This window comes from Oryx dammah, unplaced genomic scaffold, assembly GCF_014754425.2.
Source record: "Oryx dammah isolate SB20612 unplaced genomic scaffold, SCBI_Odam_1.1 HiC_scaffold_13, whole genome shotgun sequence".
Taxonomy (NCBI): Eukaryota; Metazoa; Chordata; class Mammalia; order Artiodactyla; family Bovidae; genus Oryx; species Oryx dammah.
The window spans coordinates 53,877,620-53,898,874 of record NW_024070197.1 but is presented as its reverse complement, the minus strand read 5'-3'; the positions used below and the strand labels follow the sequence as shown (position 1 = coordinate 53,898,874).

The 21,255-nt window shown below is 54.7% G+C and overlaps 1 protein-coding gene across 2 annotated transcripts; it reads right to left on the bottom strand.

The window, feature by feature from the left end:
• Positions 1–57: 57 nt before the first annotated feature.
• MEAK7 (MTOR associated protein, eak-7 homolog) lies at positions 58–20,868 on the bottom strand. Of its 2 annotated transcripts, XM_040253990.1 has the most exons (8): positions 20,782–20,868; positions 13,635–13,810; positions 10,691–10,921; positions 10,193–10,337; positions 6,304–6,732; positions 3,734–3,852; positions 2,085–2,264; positions 58–1,595 (listed from the first exon to the last, which is right to left on the bottom strand). In XM_040253990.1, the coding sequence occupies exons 2-8, from the start codon at positions 13,785–13,787 to the stop codon at positions 1,482–1,484; spliced, it is 1,371 nt and encodes a 456-aa protein (XP_040109924.1). In that variant the 5' UTR covers positions 13,788–13,810; positions 20,782–20,868; the 3' UTR covers positions 58–1,481. The 2 variants fall into 2 exon arrangements, with proteins under 2 accessions (XP_040109924.1, XP_040109925.1); XM_040253991.1 differs by lacking the exons at positions 13,635–13,810; positions 20,782–20,868 and adding an exon at positions 11,805–12,012.
• Positions 20,869–21,255: the final 387 nt, after the last annotated feature.

Here is a 21,255-nt window from a genome sequence, read left to right as displayed (position 1 = left end):
TAAAAACAGGCCCGGACACCTCCAGCCTCTCTGACAGCCACAGACAGTAAATGGTATTGAATGGAACTTTTAATATTAGCGAAGTATTATTCCACTGCATTTTTATAAAAAATCTGTAACAGACTGAAGACTCGGGGCCTAATTCTTCAGATTATGGTAAGGATATCTGAGGATCCTAACATCCTGTGTCTGCTTCCCATCAGTCAGGAAGCCACAGAACGCACCTGAGCAGCTGTTAAAACTGGCCCTTTTATAAGGAAAGTCAATCAGGACTGAGCGTGCGTGTCATTGTTGCGAGCGTGCGTTTCCTTGTGAAGGCCCGTTTGCAAGGCCTTCCGCTCGGGGCTCAGCAGCAGGTCTCATGAGCCTCCTGTAGAAAGCGCAGAGCCCGCAAGTGCACACAGCTTCAGTTCACTGTGGCTTATAATCAGGGCCGACTCGAGAATAAGGCAGCATTTATTGTCAGATCTGCAGAAGGACAGCGTGGAGCAGGGGAAGACAGAGGCAAGTGTCTTAGGGCTGAGCCTGCAACACCCCTGAGCTCGATTCTCAGTGTGTCAGGAGGTTCTCTGGGCCACCCCCGAGGGACGGGGCTGGACTGGACAGGGCCCAGCCCACCCACATCTCCGCTAGTGTGGCAGGGTCACTGTATGGCAAGTCCACAAGGCCGCGGTACACACCATCCCCCGGGGGGCAGCACGGGGCGATGCTGGAGGCCAGGGGCCCAGGCCGGTCCTGTCGAGTCACTCGCCCCCAGTTCCTGCGACAGGCCGCACATGTATCAGCACGACCCTCGGCCCTGAGTGTGCCCACATTTACATCAGAAACAGGACCGCCACTCTGCTGCTCTGCTCACCTCCTGGTTTCCCATGCGCTCCAAGCACAGACCCACCTAAAACAGCTGAGAAAGGCCGACATCCAATCTTGCTGAAGACCCAGGTCACTGTCACCTTCAAAATCTCCTATTTCCCCCATTAGTACACTGCTAACGCCTTTTTTTTTTTTAAAGAAATATAGAAATTTCATATCAGAGGAAGCTACTCCCCAAAGCACAGGGATTCCCAGCTGAGCACCTCTGCCCTTGACAAGAAGAAATGGAGCCTCAAGGCTCTTAACTGGGGGGCCTGAGCAGAGGCCCAGTGACCCCCAGTGAGTGGAAATGCACCCCCTCCACTAACACTGCAAGAACTCCAGTCCCCAAAGACGGCAGTTCCAGCCAGTCTCAACATCTCAGCGTCCTCTTTGGATTTCATCCCTAGGGCATGAGCCAAGTCTAAGGATCAGGTTGCTAGCTGTATGCTCGGGATTCTGGGGGGGAGACGCCCCCGCCGACAGACATATGGCAACAGAGGAATTGTACTCTGTGCAGACTGGGCGCTGGGATGTGACCCGCACGCTTTGGACCAAAGTCAGGCCTCCGTGGGACGCAGGAGGGTCGGCAGGCTGCACTCCGGCTCCAGGGTGGCCCACGCCGGCTGTCATCACTGCTCATCGGGAGCTTCCCGGAGCCCTTCGCTGTGGCGGCCCCGTCCACTGGCTTCCAGCAGGGCCCGGGCCTCGGGGTCGATGTCCAGAATGCTCCTGGTTTTCCTGACCTTGGGAAGAAGGAAGGAGGGGTGTGTTCAGCGACAAAAGCAGCCGGTGACGTCCTGCCGCTGGCACGTTTCTCAGAGCAGACTCGGGGCCCTACTGATGCCACAAGGGGAATGCAGGAGGCAGGGGCTCTGGCCCCACCCCCACTGTGTCCCCCCGACCCTGGGAGGCCATCGCTGGGAGGTGACGCGGTGCAAGGAAGCCAACAACTCACTGTTGAACCCTGGATTCGGAAGGGACCCCAGACACTCCTCAGCTTGCAAAGGAGCCCCTGTCCATCTGGGACCCCACCTCCCTGGGGTGGTTCTTTTAGGAGACCCCCCCCCCACAGATCCCAGACAGGACTCCCCGCCCAGCTGTGCACCCACAGGCATTCCTCTGGCCAGCAACGGCTGCTGGAAACAAGTCTGGGAAAAACCATCTCCAGGTGGAGGTGTGAAAGGTGTGCAAGGGATCAAGCCGAGAGAGAGGAGGAGCGCCCCCACGCTCACCGGCTCTGCCTTCGGGGCGTCTCCCACCGCCCACACCTCCATCTTCTGGAACTGGAAGTCCTCCTGGGCCGACAGCTGAGGGCTGCCGTACGTGGTGCACGTGGGCTTGGCCTTGCTGTGTCCTTTCCCGAAATCAACGTCGATCCACAGCCCAAAGTAACCGTGCTGTCCGCCCATGCCCTGAGGAGGGAGGCACATCACACCCCGAGGCCCACCCCAGCCCTCAGGCCACAAGGGCGTGTGGAAGTGAATGCAGCTTTCTTCTTTTTAACTGTGAAATGATATGGATTGGTACAACTGAAGGGTCCCACTGCGGGGGCCTAGAACACTCATCCAGATGTCCTGAGTCCCACCCAGTGGCTCTTTCTCACGGGGCTGCACTGGCAGGAAACACAGGTCAGGTCCTCCCCGGTGGTCCAGAGGCTAAGACTCTGCACTCCCAATGCGGGGCGGGGGCCGGGTTCCATCCCTGGTCAGGGAGCTAGATCCCACACACCACAGCTCAGTTCGCCCACCACAACTGAAGACCCAGCGCAGCCAAACAAATAAAATATCTTAAAAGGAAATGCAAGTGACAACAGAGGACAAAAGAATGCAGACGATCAGACCCAGACACTGCAGTCCGTAAAATGAGGGGAGAGGTCCACCCAGAGCTCGAGGCCGGGAAACCTGTGTCCGGGCCCCAGGCCCCAGGCCCCTGTGCTGGAGCAGGCATGCAGAGAGGGGGCAGAGGAGGAAGCTATCTGGCTCTAGGCGAGAGGCCAGTGGGAACAGACCGCTGTTCAGCCTCTCTGGTCCCCGTCTCCAGGTGCCACCTCCACCATTGCCTCTACCCCGGGGCCCTGGGGCCCAGAGTTAACGCTGAGCAAGGGACCAGGGCAGACACCAGCCTCACTCGGGGGCCGCCTCTCCCTGCTGGCTGACTACTGACCCCCTGAGGCCAAGACCCTCTCCCCCCGTCGACACCAAACTGCCCTTTCAGAAGGCGTCTCGGGCCATCGGGGGGCCCGAGGGAGCCCCAGAGAGAAACTGGGAGGAGCTTGGGGCCCGCTCCACACCGCCGAGGTTGACCCACCTTCCCCGCCCCTCGGCGCTGCAGAGTCGGGACTGGGAATTTCCCAAGAGATGCTTTTCATTAAGCAGCGGGGAAGAGGAGGAGACTGGGGCTGCCGGGAGATGCCTCTCGCACCCGAGGTAAGCATCTGTGCGGGTGCCCATCCCAGCTCCTTGCCCAGCCCTGTCCCCACCGCCACCTGCGGGCTTTACTCCTGCCCGCTTCTTCCTGCAGCTGAGTCTAGCCTGACAGATCCAGGGAGCCTAGCCCTGCCCCCGGCACGAGTGCCAGGGCAGCGTCTCCAGCCACAAAAGCCACAGATCAACCACTTGATGACCAGGAAACTGGCGGAACCCGTCATTCACACACCAAGCCCAGAAACACCCCAAAAGAGGCCCCGTTTTTTCCCAAGGGAGAAGGTCGGTCCTGGCTGTCGCTCCCGGCGTCAGCACCCCGAGATCCGGGCAGGATGGATTGGACACCACACGCCGCCTGACGAGTTGGGCGCATGCCCCGGAGCACTTCGGGGCCGGGGCTGGCACCGTGGGGTAGAAGGCATCGCAGGGCCGCGCCCCTCCCCCGCCCCCGTCCTTACCAGGCCGTTGGGGATGGTCTGCTGCCCTTGACTCAGGTACATGTAGTGGTCGTTGTAGCCCGTGCAGGTGTACACGGCCATGCTGGGGGAGATGGAGAACAGGAAGCACCTGTCGTCCCCTGAAAGGGAGCAGAGTGCAAAGAAGCCCGATCACCCACCGCAGCCGGGCATGGGAGGAGCAGGAAACGCAAACAGGCCCGCTCAGAAGGCCAAGCTGGAGGAGCTTCTCGGGGTCCTCGGTGTGCAGGGGTTGGGGGGGATCCCACATGTAGGGGCAGAGCCCTCAGACCAGCAGGCGGATCCCAGACCCACGGCTGCCCGGGGCCTGTAGGATGAGCTGCGGCTGGGAGGCGAGGGTGACCGCCAGAAAGGAACATGGCGTCTGCCCGCTGGGGATGCCACCCCGCCTCCCAGAGTCAGAAAGAGCAGTCTCGTCTCCACACGGGCACAAAGGGCAGGTGGTTACTGCAGGCCCCAGCTGGGCGCCCGCACGGCCTCAGGCATGCCATCCTGAGAACAGAAGATGCCTGCAGATGCAGCTGGCTGGGCAGGGGGGCGCACCCAGGGAGAGGTGACCCTCCACCTTCACCTGGGCATAGGCATAGGCATGCTCCACTCAGCAGAGGTACAATCAGAGCTCCAGAAATGAGGAGCCCTCCACCTCAGACTCCTTCCCCACCCCCATGCACTTACTGAGGGGCGGTGATGGAGGGCACACACCCCCACCCCGAGGAGCTCCCAGCTAGGTAGAAACCAGGGACGTGCCCCACAGCCGTGGGACCTTCGCCAGAAGCACTGCCCCACCCCGGTGACAGTGTTAGGGCACCTGAGAAAGGACCCAGCTCCGGCTCTGGGGAAGGGAGCTCCAGGAAGCAGGCGGGGAGCCTGAATGTGGAGGGGGGACACGAGGCGGGCGTGGAGCCCCAGGAGGCCTTAGGGAGGACAGCCCTGGGTGGCACAGAGTCAGGACCCGAGATGCTCAGGCCTCCCCTCCAGATGGACCCTGGGGGCCTCCACGGGGACTCAGCTCCTTTGAAACCAGGAAGGACGGCCTGAGATGGAGACGGCTGGGTGACGGCCCCTCTGTGGAGGAGGGACCCCCGTGGGGACAACGCAGGCCTGAGGGAACAGCGGGACCCCTAGGCTGTAGAACGAGGTTTGTGGGCGCTGGAGTTGGGGGGAAGGAAGGTGAGCCTGGGGAGGCCACCAGGGCCGGGAGACACAGGGCTTGAGTCCATGTGCCCAGAAGGATGGCTCTCGCCTGGTCCCACCTGCAGCCCCGGGACCATCACTTTACCTGCTGGTCCCAAGGCTGCCTTTCAGCCAGGGTTCCCTGGCTCCCGGTGCTGGGTGAGGTGTCAGGGCCACAGAGCATGGACCCCACGCTAATCCATCCTGGGATCCACACCCAGACGGAAGGGCCACCTGGGGAAGACGACCCTCCACTCGGTCGGCACGGCAAGCACCGAGGAGTCACATGACCTACAAAGGCGTCAGTCCCACGGGGGGCTCCTCACCCGACTCCCACCACCACACCACCCCCCTTCACCCCACGGTTTACAGGCTGCCCTCCCCATGGTTCTGGGAACCCCAGGCCCAGAGAGGGTAAAGCACCCCACCCAGGACGGAGCCGGACTCTGCCCAGCACTGCGGGCCTTTGGCTGCCCCTCAGCCGGCAGAAGCAGAAACGAAGTGACCCTGTGGGTGTCACGTCTCCTCAAGGCACAAATACTCGAGATGACTGGGGGACCAATTGATGAGAAATGCCCAGGACGTGAAAGGTATCGCAAGGCTGGGCTCCCCCCTGCCGGAATCCTGGCAGAAAGAGCTCACGTCTGAAAACCTGGTAACTGCTCTTTCCCACAGTTCTCCAAGCAGAGGAATGAATGCTGCTCTCGTAAATGAAAGCTGGAGACACAGCGGAGCAGACCTTTGGGTTAATACGAGAGGAGCTGGAAGAAGTGCAAGTTTCGTCTGGATAATAATGACTCTCGGGGCTGTTCTTCCACGTCCTCGAGCAGAGCCTCCAATCACACAGAGACCCAGCTTTTCATCCCCAGGGACCCCTCCCCGTGATGCCATGACAAGATGGGCAAGGGGCTCTCTGTCCTAAACTGTGTGTACAGTCAGTGGAGACAGAGCTGGGCTCCTGCAGTCCTCCTGCAAGTTTGGGGCGTGGGTGGGTGTCGGCAGAGGGTGCTGGTATGGCCGGCTCCCTAGTAAAAAAAAAAAAAAAAAAACCCTGGGCACTGATGCTCTAACACTGCCCACTGGACAGCACTGCACCATTTAATGATGCTGAGCCGCTGTTTCCTCACCTGAAATCCAGGGGTGAGGACACCTGTCCGGCTTCCCTGACCCAGCAGCCAGAGTCTATGCAGAAATGCGTGAAGTTAAACCTCCATAAACACCATGCTTCCCCATCCTCCCAAACACGTCTAGAAAAAAACGCTTGGGGGAGGAGACAGAAGAAACAGCGCACACAGGCTGGAGCGCTCAGAGGTCCCCACGTGGCGGCCGAGGGACCAGAACTCGCCAGGAGCCCTGTGCTACCAAGTGGGGCTATTCACCTTGAAACTGAGGCTTGACTTCCCAGGAGCAGGAAGCGAAGCCCCCGAACACATGGCCGTCGCAGTCCTCGAGCAGCACCAGGCAGGGCCCCCCGTGTGCGATGCGCCCGCAGAGCTGGGCGAAGCTGTTCCCGTGGAGCTCAGTCGCGAAGAGCAGGCGCCAGCGGAGCCGCCGCTCCTGGGGCAGGTGCGAGTTGACGTAGATGACGGACAGGACATCCAGGATGCTGGCAAACTCCCGCTGAGGGTCCACCTGGCGCTCAGGGACCAGGGTGGCCAGCTCGAGGGACGAGCGCAGGAGGAGGAAGCCCTGGTGGATGACCAGGCTCAGAAACGTGGCCACGTGGTGAGCCCGGAACACCCAGTCCTCGAGCACGGCCCGGTCACAGTCGCAGTCCAGCCACTGAGGCCCCAGAAGCTTCCCGCCACCTACTGGAGGAGAAAACAGTGCCGGGGGGTGGGGGGCAGTGACATCGCCTTCTGTCTGCTATCCTGAACCTGCTCTGCCCAACAGGGGAGCCACGCGTGCGTTTCGCCCGCATAGAGATGCATGGTGAGTGTCAAATGCACACCCCGTTTCAAAGACTTAGTATGGAAAAAAAAAAGAGTGTAAAATAACTTGTGGGTTTTTTTTTAACATTGCCAAGGTTAAAGTATATTTTGGAAATTTTCTTAAAACTGATCTCACTTGTTTCTTTTTGCTATTTTCACGTGGTTACTAGAATATTTAAAATTTCACATGTGGTTCGCTTTGCAGTTCACATCCTAGCCCTGTTGGACGGTGCTCAACTAAACAACTCAACATCAACCCTCTTATCTTTTCTCTGCATTCCCAGCTGCATTTCAGAGGCCCAGGAGACAGTTACGTCCTCCCCCTGGGGCCTTGAAACCCCCCAGCACCCCTTCCTGAGAGGGCTGGCTGCCCCAAAGCCACTAGTTTAACAAAGCCATCTGGGGAGGACCCAGACACCCACTGCCCTCCAGCCACTGCCCTCCAGCCACTGCCCTCCAGGCTGGCAGCAGGGTAGACGCTAAGTCGCGCCTGACTCTTTGTGACCCCGTGGACTGTAGCCCAGCTAGGCTCCTCTGTCCATGGGATTTCTCAGACAAGAATACTGGAGTGGGTTGCCATTCCCTTCTCCAGAGGATCTTCCCGACCCAGGGATCGAACCCTGGTCACCTTCATTGGCAGGCGGGTTCTTTACTGAGCCACCAGGGAAGGCCCACATCAGGCTAGAGGTTGGTAATGTCCTGGGCACCCCTCGATTCATCTGGGGAGAACAGGTTTCATTAACTACGGATTATGCTTCATGGTTCTAAGCAACACCTATGGCTCTGATTCCTGTCTCTTACCTACTAAGAACAGAGGTGGCACAGCAGTGGCACCAGAAGACAGACTAACGGGACTCCCTCCAAACATGACGGCCTCATACATTCACAGCAGATTGTCTTATTATTCTTTCCAAGTCCCAACTATCTCGCTTAATGTTTCAAACTGTGTCTAGAAATCCAGCTTTATAATAAATCAGTAACGCTTTTATAAAATAAGTCCACTTTGTTTTATACGTCAAAAAAGCTACAAGATTCACCTCAAGGTACTTTTAAATTCCAAGTAGCTTGAAATATATACTGTTTCTCCGCCAACAATAGCAGAACACGTTCTTCTCCAGCAGGTCTGGAATATTCTTCAGAACAGACCATATGTTAGGCCATAAAGCATGCCTTGATAAACTGAGAAGAACTGAAGTCACGTAATGTATGTTCTTCAATCACACATAATAAAATTACAACTCAGAAGGCAATTTGGGAAATTCACAAATATGTAGAAATTAAAGAGTATACCTCTGAACAACCAATGGGCCAGAGAAGAAATCATGAGGGAAGTCAGAAAAACACTGAGCTGGATGAAAACAAGAACACAGCATAGAAAACTGATGCAATTCAGCTGAAGCAGTGCTTAGAGGGAGACGCACAGCCATAAACGCCGATACGAAAAAGAAGAGCGACCTCGAATCAATAACCTAACCTCCTACCTTGAGAAACCAGACGAAGAAAACCAAACTAGACATCGGAATCAAGATGCCAGAGTAACAGGACACGGAGCTCACCTCTTCCCACAAAGACATCAAGAACACAAGTACAAGACTTCCCCGGTGGTCCAGTGGTTAGGAGTCCGCCTGCCAGTGCAGGAGACATGGGTTGATCCCTTCTCTGGGAAGATCCTACGTGACCCAAAGCAACCAAGCCCATGCAGCACAGGCACGGAGCCACATGCTCCAGGGCCCGCACGCCACAGCTACCGAGCTTGCATGCCACAGCTACTGAAGTGCGTGTGCCCGGAGCCCACACTCTGCAACCAGAGACGCCACCACGATGAGAAGCCCACGCGCCACACTGGAGAGCAGCCCCACTCACAATTAGAGGAAGCCTGCACTCTGCAAGGAAGACCCAGTGCAGCCAAAATCAAGTAAGTAAAAAAAGAGGACATCTACAGGCCGTCCTCAAAAAATATCTCCAAAATATAAATGCTGGAGAGGGTGTGGAGAAAAGGGAACCCTCCTACCCTGTTGGTGAGAATGTAAACTGGTACAGCCACTAGAGAGAACAGTATGGAGGTTCCTCAGAAAACTGAAAACAGAGCTACCACATAATCCAGTAATCCCACACCCGGGCACACACCCAGACAAAACTACAATTCAAAAAGATCCATACACCCCAAGGTTCATAGCAGCAATACAGCCAAGACACGGAGACCACCTGAGTGCCCACTGGCAGAGGAGCGGATAAAGAAGATGTGGGGCCTACATATGGCAGAATATTGCTCAGCAATAAAAAAAGAGCAAAGTAAGGCCATTTGCAGTAACATGGATGGACCCAGAGATGATCATACTGAGTGAAGGAAGGCAGAAAGAGAAAGACAAAGTATGCTATTACTTATACGTGGAATCTAAACAACGACACAAGCCAATACACCTGTGAGACAAAAGCAGACTCACACTCACAACAAACAGATGCGTGGCTGCCGACGGGGAGAAGACGGGGGAGGACAGAGTGGGAGGGTGAGGCTGTGCGTGCGTGCCTGCACACTTGGTCACGTCCGACTCTCTGCAACCCTGTGGACTGTAGCCCACCAGGCTCCTCTGTCCATGGGATTTCCCAGCCAAGAGTACTGGAGCAGGTTGCCATTTCCAATTCCAGGGGATCCTCCTGACCCAGGGATCACACTGCGTCTCTTGTGTCTCCTGCACTGGCAGGTGGGTTCTTCATTACTGCGCCATCTGGGAAGCCCGAGGTTGGGGTTAGCAGATGCAAACTATTATAGATGGAATGGGATAAACAACAATGTCCCACTGTAGAGCACAGCGGACTATATTCAATATCCTGTTACAAATTATAATGGAAAAGAATATATTTTAAAGTCTACATGAGTCACTTTGCTGTACAGCAGAAATCAACACAACACTATCCACGACACTTCAATTAAAAAAAAAAGGAAAAACCAAACTAAATTTAAAGGAAGCAGAAGAAAGGAAATAAAAGACTTGAAGATAAATAAAATAGAGGTTAGACAACAGAGAAAGTCCACAAAACCAAAAGCTGGCTCTTTGAAAATAACAAGAAGTGAACACACCTTTAGCTAGACTGACCCAGAAAAAAAAGAGAAGGCTCAGATGACTAGCATCAGAAATGAAGGTGGAGACGTCACTACGGACCTGGCAGAAATTAGGATTATGGGGAAATACTATGAACGACTGTATGCAAGGAAGAGATAATCTCAATGGTCCTCCAAATTTGGAAGACACACACTTGCTGACTTTAAACTTTAATACAAGATGGCGTGGAACCACTCTCCGACGCCAAGGTCTAGGGACTAGGGCGGGGCACTTGCCTTGAAGCCTCATCTCGGAGCACAGCTGGGCAGCCAGCACCTGCACCCTGGATGGGGAGCCTGGGGGTGGCTTCTGACTCCAGCCTCGCAGCTGCCGTCTGTAGTTTAGCACGTGTACCACAGAGCCAACCAAGTCCTCTGTAAACTTGGAAGATCACAATTTCACCGTTAATTGCACCACCATTGTACCTCTGACCTACATCAGATCTACATGGAGAAGGGCATCTTGTCTCACTAAGGCCAACGTGGCGGACCCCAGGGTGGGAAGAACCACGTGACTTGGGTAGTTATTCAGTTTTCCAACGACGCCCTCGGCTGGTCTAGTTGGCCGACGCCTCTTTGTCCGGGAGTTCCGACCTCAACCGGTTATGTGGTCCAGGGGCCCCCAGGGGGCACTTCTGCACAAGGCCTCCATCAGCTGCTGCGTCATCCTGAGCCCCCCACCAAAGGCCACCAACACTGCCTGGGGTGGCTGCAAAGCGCCTGGTGGCCTCTCACCTTGTGGACATCTCTTGCTTTCATGGGACCTCCTGAGGCAGAAATCATGTTCAGGATCACAAGACTCTTCTCCTCGGCAGTTCCTTTCAACAGGTGGGACATGGACGCTGTGAACTGTTCCTGGGAGACGCGCTCGCTGGGCCCCTTTGCCTTCCCGCTGCCGTCCACCCTCCGCATGCCCTCGAACAGTCTGGTGACCATCTCTGGGGGAAGAGCGTCCCCCACGTGGCCCTGCGGGGACAAGCGGGTGAAAAGCCCAGACAGAGTGTAAGTCAGACACGGTAGGATGATGGGAAAACAGCTAAGGGACCAAGACCAACCGCTGCTACCAGCAGAGAACCTTCCCAGACCCCCGGTGCACCATCTCTGCCCACTGAGGGTGTCATACCACCCCAGGACCCACACACCTAACGTGTCCCAGCCTGTGGCTCATCTTGACCATCAAACTCTTCCGTCATCTGTTCCCATCCTGCCCTCCAGATTTCCCAGTCTCCCCAGACTGGCCATGTCCTTCCTGCCTCTGGCCATTGGCTGCTTTTCACTCTGCTAACATCGTCTCCATTCTAGTTCCAGCAGCTGTCATTTGCATATCTGGATTTATTTCCACATGGTCTGTGTAGCGCTACACTGGTTTCCTCTAGATTAGGGACTTCCAGATATATTATCTATCCAAGTTCTTTTTGTTCAATATGAATTGGAAAGTGGGGGAGGGATAAACTGGGAGATTGGGATTGACATATAAACTCACTATATATAAAATAGGGTTTCCCTGGTGACTCAGACAGTAAAGAATCTGCCTGTAATGCAGGAGACCTGTGTTCTGTCCCTGGGTTGGGAAGATCCCCTGGAGAAGGGAATGGCTACCCACTCCAGTATTCTTGTCTGGAGAACTGCATGGACAGCGGAGCCTGGCGGGCTACAGTCCATGGGGTCGCAATGAGTCAGACACGACTGAGCAACTAACACACATACGTATATAAAATAGGCAACTAACAAGGAGCTGCTGTATAGCACAGGGAATTCTACTCAATCCTCTGTAACGACTTATATGGGAAAAGAATCTAAAAAGGAGTGGGTACACGTATTTGTATAACTGACTCACTTTGTTGTTCACCTGAAACTAACACAAGATTGTAAAGTCACCAGATGGGCCAAAGATGTCTGTGATGCTGCTCTCTGAGCACCCAAACGCGCGTGGTTGAGAGCCCCATGGAACAGGGCCAAAAGATGGGGAAGCGGGCAGTCTTCACTGCTTGTCAGGTGCACCCTGACCCTGAAACTTCATTATTTTTGGGGGGAAACAACAAAATTCCTAGGACATCAAACACGAATCCTGAAGGCCAAGGTGGACTTGAGACTTGGCAGTTATCAGACCCACAAATATAGCCTGGGCAGCCCATCACCCATTGCAAGGAGAAATCAGGGGACGGTGGTGCAAGAGACGGGAAGCAGTCAGCCCCTCTGGTCAACCGCAAGTGGGAAAAGTCCCTGAACAGTGTGAGATGAAGGCAGAGTGGAGCAGCTGCCACACTGACCACGGAGTCCACAAGGCTGATGCCAGGAGCCAGCACGGGAGATCCCACCCATGACAAGGTCATGCGGAGAGGCCTGATGGGCAAGGCGAGTCAGGTCTCAAGGGGTCCTCTGCCTGAGCATCTACCCCGAAACCAAAATCTGTGTTTACTGTCTGCTATACTATAGTCTTCTGACATTACCACCTTTCTCTGGAAAAAGTTAACTCAGAGCTCCAACAGTCTCCTGCATATAAAAAGAATGTCTCGGTTTAAATCCCTTTGATGGCTTTCTAACTTATCTGACCGGTCTGCCCGGACTTTTACAACTTGTGGATTGTTTACAGCCCCCAACCGTGAGAGGCATGAGGCTTAAAACATCTTAAAGATATAGAGCCTTTTAGAGCTAAGAATTAGTTTGGTGAAGAGTTTGTTGAGTTACTGTTTGCCACCAGGCCTCCATATCCTTTATCTTTTAGGCACCTGGGAAGATATTAATCAATGTAAACAGGATGCAGAAATAGGAATATAGTAGTTTTTGATGTTAGCAATACTAGACTTTTGAGTTAATGAATTTTCTCTTTGTTATAAATCACTGTACTTCTCTTCCTCTGTTATAAATTGTTGTGTCCTTGCTATGTAAGAATGTAACTTTATTAAGTGCTTTCTGAGAGTGGCACCAGACTTTGGGAAGAACAACACTATTATCAGAAAAGGGCTGTAAAATGCTAATTGGCCTTTTGGCCAGATGATGTAAATCACCTAAGACTTGTGTATACAACTAGGTATGCAGAGAGAAAGCCTGGTCTCGATAAAGAGTCAGGGCTGCTGATGCTGCATAATTTTGTATTATCCATTGATCTCTATGTAAAATCAAGGGTATAAAAGGCCTTTCCGGACAATAGGGGATGGGTCTGTCACTGGAAAGCCTGGTTTCCCCTGTGTCTTTTTTTCTTACTCCTTTTGAGGCTGAATTCCCATCTGGGGCACGGAGGCTCTCTGTCTACTTACTTGCCCTGGCTTCTAAGACCCATGAGAGAGGGAGCCTAAGGTGAGGCACCCTCCACTATTCAAGTGGGCACCGGTGGCCTAACGTAGACAGTGCAGGTTCCTTTTCTTGGAACTTTATTAGCTTTCCGCAAACCAAGTTATTCAGCCTCTCTTCTCCACTAAATTTTCCTACTACACTATTTCTTCCTAATCTCTCTTTATATTTCTAAATAAATAAGTTTTTCCTCGCCATGCCGTCCCTGTTTCGAGTTACCCTGGATCCACCGGGGCTGGACACCGGCAGGCTGACAGTCAGTACTATCTGTTTCTTCACAGAAAACACATCTCTCTGTGTTCCCACACCTGCCTTACAAGAATTGAGGGTCAGCAGCAGCCTGACTCCTGCTCCAAACTAAACACGGACTCCCAGATGTTACCCTTGCCTTCAGTGCCTGCAGAGAGAAGGATCTGGGCGAGGCACTGGAGCCAAGCTTCTCCGACGACAGAGCATCGAACAACCTGTTGACCTCGGCCTGCTCCGTGGGGAGAAACTGCGAGGAGCGCTCCTGTCCTGGGTGACTCTTGCTGTTTCCCATCTGTCCCTGCGGCTGGCTGGACTCTGCAGGAGAGAAGTTCAAACCCGTTAGAGGCAGAAATCAAATATGTATAGGTGGCTCAGTCGGTAAAGAATCCGCCTGCAGTGCAGGGGACCCAGGTTTGATCCCTGGGTTGGAAAGATCCCCTGGAAAAGGAAATGGCAACCCACTCCAGTATCCTTGTCCAGCGAATCCTACAGACAGAAGGAGCCTGGTGGGCTACAGTCCATGGGGTTGCACAGTTGGACACACGACTTAGCGACTAAACCACATATATATTTTAACTATTTTGCTGTTTTATCTTATTTTATTGCCGCATGCCATGTGGGATCTTAGTTCCCCCACCAGGGATTGAACCCTTGCCCCTTGCATTGAAAGTGTGGCATCTTAACCACTGGACCACCAGGGAAGCCCCAAAATATGTCGATCATAGAAAATAAATGTCAATAATTATATGGTCAAGGTAAGCAACATGGATTTACTTGCAAAACGCAGCAAAAATGCGACCTATGTAGTGTTTCGATGTGGTAGAAATTATTATTATTATTTTTAGTTGCTCAGTCGTGTCCGACTCTGTGACCCCGTGGACTGTAGCTCACCAGGCTCCTCTGTCCATGGGGAGTCTCCAGGCAAGGATACTGGAGTGGGATGCCACTTCCTTCTCCAGGGGACAAATTAGTTGACACAAATAAAATGTGAAAACTCAATCAGATTCCTCTGACTTCTCAAAGCCTGCTCATAACTGCTAACCATCTGGATTTCTTTGTTCCAAAATAGTTTCTAAGCTAATGTAACTAAAAGGTAGAAAAATCAGGATTTTAATCTAAATATTCATTTTTTTAAAAACCTGAGTTGAAAAAATAATCTATAAGGGTGGATGATTACACGTATTTAAATAAAATCAACACCTTGCAAGTATCACCTACAGAGCAGAAGTGCCATGGGACACGTTCTTCCTTTGTGATCCTGGCTTCTCGTGGTGGCTGGGCAGCCTCGGGCAAGTGACCAAAACTCTCTGCACCCCAGGTTAATAATCAAAGCCCAACCTTATGTGGATGGGATCATGGCTCACGCTGGCCAAAGCTGTGAGAACGCAGCCCAGGCCTCATCTCTGGGAGGGATACTAAGAGAGGCTGGCACCCAAAGGCAGGTGGCCCAGGGGCTGCAATCAGGTCCTAGACCTCATCATAGAAAGGGGTCCAGTACCATCCGATCCACGGATTCAGACAGAACAGCACATCCGAGATGAAACAACCATGTAGGAGGCACAGTGCCACAACTTCCTAACTCCTGTCTTTCGACTTTATCTGGGACCCACCATGGTCAAACTGCTGGGGAGAAGGGCACCCCCCACCCAAAGCAACAGCCCATAGGTTCCCCCCAGGTCACGTGGAGGGGGCAGGCTGTCCACAATCCAGGTGGAGCGTGGATCACAGACCTCAAGAGGAAGTGGGGTGCACATGGGGCTTTTCTTCTTACTGAAGTGAGATTCACATAACAACACAAAATGACCCATTTCAAAGTGAGCGATTCAGTGGCATTTGGTACATGCACAGCGTGGTGAGATCACCACCTCCATCTAGACCCAGAACATTTCCATGACCCGAAAAGAAACTCCACACCCATTAGTGGTCACACCCCATTCCAGGCTCCCCAGGCCCTGGCAACCACTAACACACTGTCCCTGCGGAGCTGCCTGTTCTGGACACCTCGTGTAAATGAAATCATCCAACACATGGTCTTTGGGGTTTGGCTTTCTTCACTCAGTATAACATTTTAAGGGTTCATCCATATTGTACCACGGATGGGACTCATTCCTTTTGATGGGTGAGTAATACTCCAGTGTATGAAGATACTGTGTTTGGCTTATCCATTCAGCTGTTGATGGACATTTGAGCTATTTTCTATCTTGGGGGTGCTGTGAACATATGTGTACACGTACTTTTCGAGTCCCTATTTTCAGATTGGGAGGGGGGTGGATATACCTAGGAATGGAATTGTGGGGTCGTATAATCTAATGTTTATTTTTTGAAGAATTACCAAACTGTTTTCTGTTTTATATTCCCAGCAGCAGAGCATGAGGGTTCCCATTTCTCCACATGCTCTCCAACATTCTTCCATGTTTTACTCCCACCATTGTGGGGCAGGGGAGGACACCTGCCCTTAAGAGGAAGTTTCCAGCACAGGGCTCCTAGGAGGAGCTCCAACACACTTGGCTGCTGAAAACGGGGGCTTACACAATGCAGTTTGCGGCTGTTGCTCACAGGCCATTTGACCTAAATGCTTCCACTGCTCAGCTTTCTCAGCAGCTTAAGAGCCGAAAAGGAAAGCCTTCGGCCCCTGGCTCGGGTTCCAGTCTGCGAGAGGCTTCCTTATCTCTGAGATACAGGGGGCGGTGCCAGCTGGTGCCTGGTCTCCCTCAGGGGCACAGCCCAAGCAGCTTTGCCAAGGCAGACCCGTCCTCTTTGTCAACTCTTCTAAGAGCCAAATAAACCACCTGATCGCGTAGGACGTGCTGAGATGAGCCACCTGTACTGTTCTGACCGGGAAGGGGGCTGTGGGTTATTTTGGGACCCCACATGGTGACCTGATCTGCCTGGGGTTTTGCTTCTGCTTGTTGCTACTTCCGCTTTCCTTACATTACTGGTAAATCACAACAGCTTTAGTCAAAAATATTTTCAGATTCATACCCTCCCCAAGCGGGAAATTCAAGATTTCTCTCAAGATCTCTGTTAATTTATCAAATCACTGAAAACTTATCCCTCAACCTTCCCTGCATCCCTATCTTGTTATCCTGCTGTTATCTTGAAAATGCAAGTGTATAAAAATACACCCTAGGAATTCCAGTTTGTTCTCAGGGTCTTCATACCAAAGGTCATCACGCCTTTTCACTTCCTCTAGAAAACCTGAGGGTTTGTGACAAGAGAAGTCCCATGACTCATATGCTGGGAGAGATGACTGCCTTCTGAACACCTGGGGGGTTTTTGAGATGTGAGCACAGCTCCACCTCAGAGCTGGACCCTCCGGGCTAGCTGACAGCTGTGCCCACCCTGGTGGGCTCCCAAGGCCGACCTGGCAGATGCGTGCGGTCCACTAGGAACGTCAGATGCCAGACCTCATGAGCAGTTCCCTTGGGTCCCCCGTCTGGCTTGGAGGGCCCTTCTGTCCATCTCTGCACACCTCACCATCTCCTCAGCCTCAGGTTCCAAGATTACCCAGCGTTCCTGACTTTCAGAGAACTGACTGTTGCCCTGAGGGACACAGACCCCTCCTTGCTCACTCTGCTTGGACCCCACCTCCACCTCCCACCCAGCCCCAGGGTCATGCCTGACTCACTCACCCATAGAATCTGAAAATCATAAAGGAGACTCTGCCCCACGGCCACCTGGCGGCCGGCACCCGAGCCAGCCTGGCACATGTGGACACGCGGACACGCTGATCCAAGGCCTGGTGTTCCTCGCCCGCCCCTCAGGTGGACAGCCCGATCCCCACCACCTCATGAGATCCTGGGTGCAAACTCCAGGAGGCCGGCCTGGCCCGGGTCCCCCGCATTCGGCCCCCAGGGGACACACTCCAAGGCCCCAGGCACTCAGGGGCCCCTTGGATCAGTGCCCTCAGTTCACCACCCGTGACCGGCCCCTCCCCACCTCTGCACCCCACAGCCCACAGTGCCTGGGTCCCCAGGGAGAGCTGATGGGACAGGGGGCCCAGCTGACACCACCTCCAGCCCCTTCAACGGTGACGCCTCTAAATGCCGCACCTCAGGTTCCCCACATCCTGGGGGAGCGGCCTTCCTTCTCGGGACCAAGGAGTCGCTCTCTCAGGGGCTACCAGCCTCTTTAAGCGGGACAGCTGGGGCTGGAAGGCCACTGGCCCATAAATGCCTCTCCTCGGACGTCCCCAGGTGTCCCACAGCTGAGGACCCAGTGCAGCCGGGGGCTGTCCCCCCAGGTCACGGGGCCCGCCGCCTCCAGGATGCTGGCTTTCCTGACTCCGGCGCAGGCATCTAAGTCCTTCCACAGAGGACGGCGTCACCTGGGCCAGGCCCCATCAGAGGGCAAGCAGACAGAAGCCTCAGACAGGGCCTGCAGGAGCGTCCCGTCCAGCAAACGCTGTGGAGACTGGCGGGGAAGGGATGAGCAGCACACGGGGGGCTGGCGAGAACGTGTCCCGAAGGACACATTCTGGCTGGGTTTCCAGCACCCAGGGGTGGCTCACCCAGGAAGCAGACACAGTGCACAAAGGTGCAGGGCGAATCCAGGGTCGTCCAGGCGAGGTCTGGTGTGGGGAGGGCGCCTGAGGCAGCTACAGAGCAAGACCGGCGCTCCTCTGCCTCTACCCAGCCCCCTCCTCTGACCCACCAGAAACAGGCTCCTCCACTGCTGTCTGAACACCCGTGGGAAAGGACCGAGGCTGGGCGAGGCGCCTGCAGGGAGGACCGGGGAGGGAGGAAGGGGGTAAGAAACGTAAGGAGACGTGCAGCCCATGGCATGGGAGCTCAGGGCCGTGCCTGGAGGACATGCCAGGAAAGGCCCAGAAGCGGGGCAGCCGGCAACACTGGCTTTCCTTCCGGGAAGAGGGAGAACGGGGTGTGGCAGCCTGGAGCTGGAGCCACAGGCCTGGAGTCAAGAAGAGCTCGGAGAAGGGCAGCCTCTCGGGCCACGCCCCCTCGGCCCACCAGTCTGGGTGTCCACAGGGCACCAGTGAGAGGACGCATCTCAAGACAGCACTAGGAGGCTTTCCTGGTGGCTCGGTGGTGAGGAATCTGCCTGCCAACGCAGGAGACACGAGTTCGATCCCTGATCTGGGAAGACCCCACATGCCGTGGAACAACTAAGCCTGTGCACCTCAACTACTGAGCCCAAGTTCTAGAGCCGGGGAGCTGCGACTACTGAAGCCGGCATGCTCTAGAGCCCGTGCTCCACGACGAGAAAAGCCACTGATACGAGAAACCCGAGCACCAGAACTAGAGAACAGCCCCCGCTTGCTGCAACTAGAGAAAACCCACCCAGCAACAAAGAACCAGCACAGCTAAAGTTAAATAAATAAAATAATATCATAAAAACTGGCTGAATGATTGAATAAGTGAATGCAATTTAAAAAGAAAAGACAGCTCTAAGGACACCCCGTCTCCTGCTAAAAAGGCCCCCAAAAGGCAGGATGAAGTAAAGGCAGTGGTACAGCGTTCCCAAGTTCATCCTGCCTGGACGCCATCACCTGAATCAGGCCTGAAACCTCTTCAATTAACTTTGGGGAGGAACTGAAGGCCTTCGATGCGCCCTTACTTCTCCCCAAAAGCACATTTCTGAACTTTCAGTCCCTGAAATGGTTTTCTCACAGGACGGTCCTGGGTGCACCTTGATACGTGCAACAAACTTTTTTTTTCCTGGCAAACTGTGCATAAAACCACCCAGAGCTGGCCTGAGTCTCCCGCAGGGTTACATAGATCATGTTCTCTGTCAAGGGGACACACCCAGATGTTCCTTTAAAGTTGCTAACCCCGGTGGTTCTCAACTAGGGGTGGTTTCCTCTGCCAGGGGACAGCTGGCAATGATGTCTGCTTATCACAGCCAGGGAGGCTGTGGTTCTAGCCACTGCTGCCATCTAGTGGTTAGAAACCAGCGGTCCTACTAAATACCCTACAATCCACAGGAGAGTCCCCACAACAAAGAGTACCCTGCCCCAAATGTCAGGAGGGCTGGGGATGAAAAACCGGTGGAGCGGAGGGGCAGAGCAGGACAGTCGGCGCTGGTGTGCGCTGATCTCCACAGCGCTTGCCTCTCTGGACAGGGGATACAAAGATGTATAGATCTGAGTTCAAGTTCTGACATTGGTTGGTGTGACTGTGGGCAAGTAACTAAGCCATTTCCAGCCCTCGTAAAACATGGAAAGTGCCTCCAGTCCTGTAACAAGGAGGAGGGGGGAGGATTAAGTGAGGTAACATAGGGCATTTAACTCAGCTTTCTGGAGGCCAGAGGAGACACATGAGCTCAAAGCAACAAGATCTGAGATCTTGAACTCAGATCTATGCATGTGCCTTGCAACAAGGGGAACAGCCCAGCTTGGAAGAAACAAACCCTTCAATGCTGGGGAGGGAGCCAGGAGCTGTTTTTCCTGCAGAATGGACCACAGTAAACTGGCTGGAATCCAAGGATGGCTCAGACGACTCTTTTCAGGGCCTTTCTGAAGGTTCCCATCCTCAGGAGACACCCTGGACTCCCCACCTCCTCCAAGGGAGCACGGTCCTGGGAGCAGTCACCTGGCCCTCAGTACACCCTTTCTGGGAAGACTCCAACCACCTCATCTGCATCAAGCTTTGTTTACATCCCAGAACCAGCAGCCTTTCTGGGAGGGGTCAGCTTGAGCCTGGGCCAGCTGCTGGCTGCGCAGAGTCCCTGCTGGCCAGAAGGTGACCAGTCTCGCTCCTGCCCCATGCTAGCCTCCCTCCCTCCAGGGAGCCCCTGTGACTGACCTGCAGGGGGCACTTTCTCCTCCTCTCCCCTCTGCCCTGAATTTAGCCGTCAGCGTCACTCTCCTGGGACAAAGCGAGTAGGTTGTGTCCAACTCAGCACACACTCCAGCACAACCCCCTGCCTCGCCTCTTCCCGAAGATGCTCCGCAGCTCTTCCCGCGTCTACATAGCTCTTTCTCGCTCTCCCTCCTGACAGCTGGCCTTCACCGTGGGGACCTTCCGGCAAGCATCGGCCTGGAACCCTCTGACCTCAACGACGTGAAAAGTAGGAGTAATTCTGTGCTCCAACTGACCTAGCGGGGATATCCTCCCTCGCAGCTGTCCCCCTATCACTCCCCGCTCCACCCCAAGGCAGAAGCACCGGCTGCCAGGAAGGGTCAGGGCCCAGGTCCACCCTGGCACTAACTGCTCCCGGGACGAAGGTCATCATCCCCATCGCTTCGCTGGTCAGGCTGCTCCCTCTGGGCCCCCAGGCGGGTGACCTTCCCTTACCCCCAGCCTCAAGTCCACCGCTCGGCTCACCGAGGTCCTGGCCCTCCTCCCCAGAGTCCACCGGATCTGCCTTTCCGGTTGCAGTCCAGATTTTCGTCTGGAGCGGCCCAACCCCGTTGCCAGGCGACTGCGCTGACAGACAGCTCTCTGTCCCAGTCGCAGGAGTGAAAGTCTAGGGGGCGGAGCGTGATAAAAATCCAGCCAGTGGATATGCACAGAAGAGGCGAAGGCGGGGCCATGGGCGGGGCCAGGTGCAGGAAGAAAGGAGGTGGGACTCCCGAGGTGCCGCGCCGGGGGAGGAGCTGGGAAGCGAGCTGGAGGCGGACTCGGGAAGAGAGTGGCTTAGGGCTGAGGGGAGGAGCCAGGGAAGAGCACGTGGGGAGGGCGGGGTTTCTGGTTTGGAGCGAAGAAACCCGTGGCTGTGGGAGCAGCGGGGGTGTGGCTGGGATGAGGGCAGAGCTGGGAGAGACGAGAGCGGGCCCCAGGGAGCCCCAATGAGAGGCA

What these genes read in the sequence shown, in the direction of transcription:
- MEAK7 (XM_040253990.1), bottom strand. Translation starts at nt 13,787, where the DNA reads ATGGGAAACAGCAAGAGTCACCCAGGACAGGAGCGCTCCTCGCAGTTT. An exon ending in AAGCAAGAGATGTCCACAAG is followed by an intron (nt 10,338 to 10,690) that starts GTGAGAGGCCAC and finishes TGATCTTCCAAG; the next exon opens with TTTACAGAGGACTTGGTTGG. An exon ending in ACGCCCCGAAGGCAGAGCCG is followed by an intron (nt 1,596 to 2,084) that starts GTGAGCGTGGGG and finishes CTTCTTCCCAAG; the next exon opens with GTCAGGAAAACCAGGAGCAT.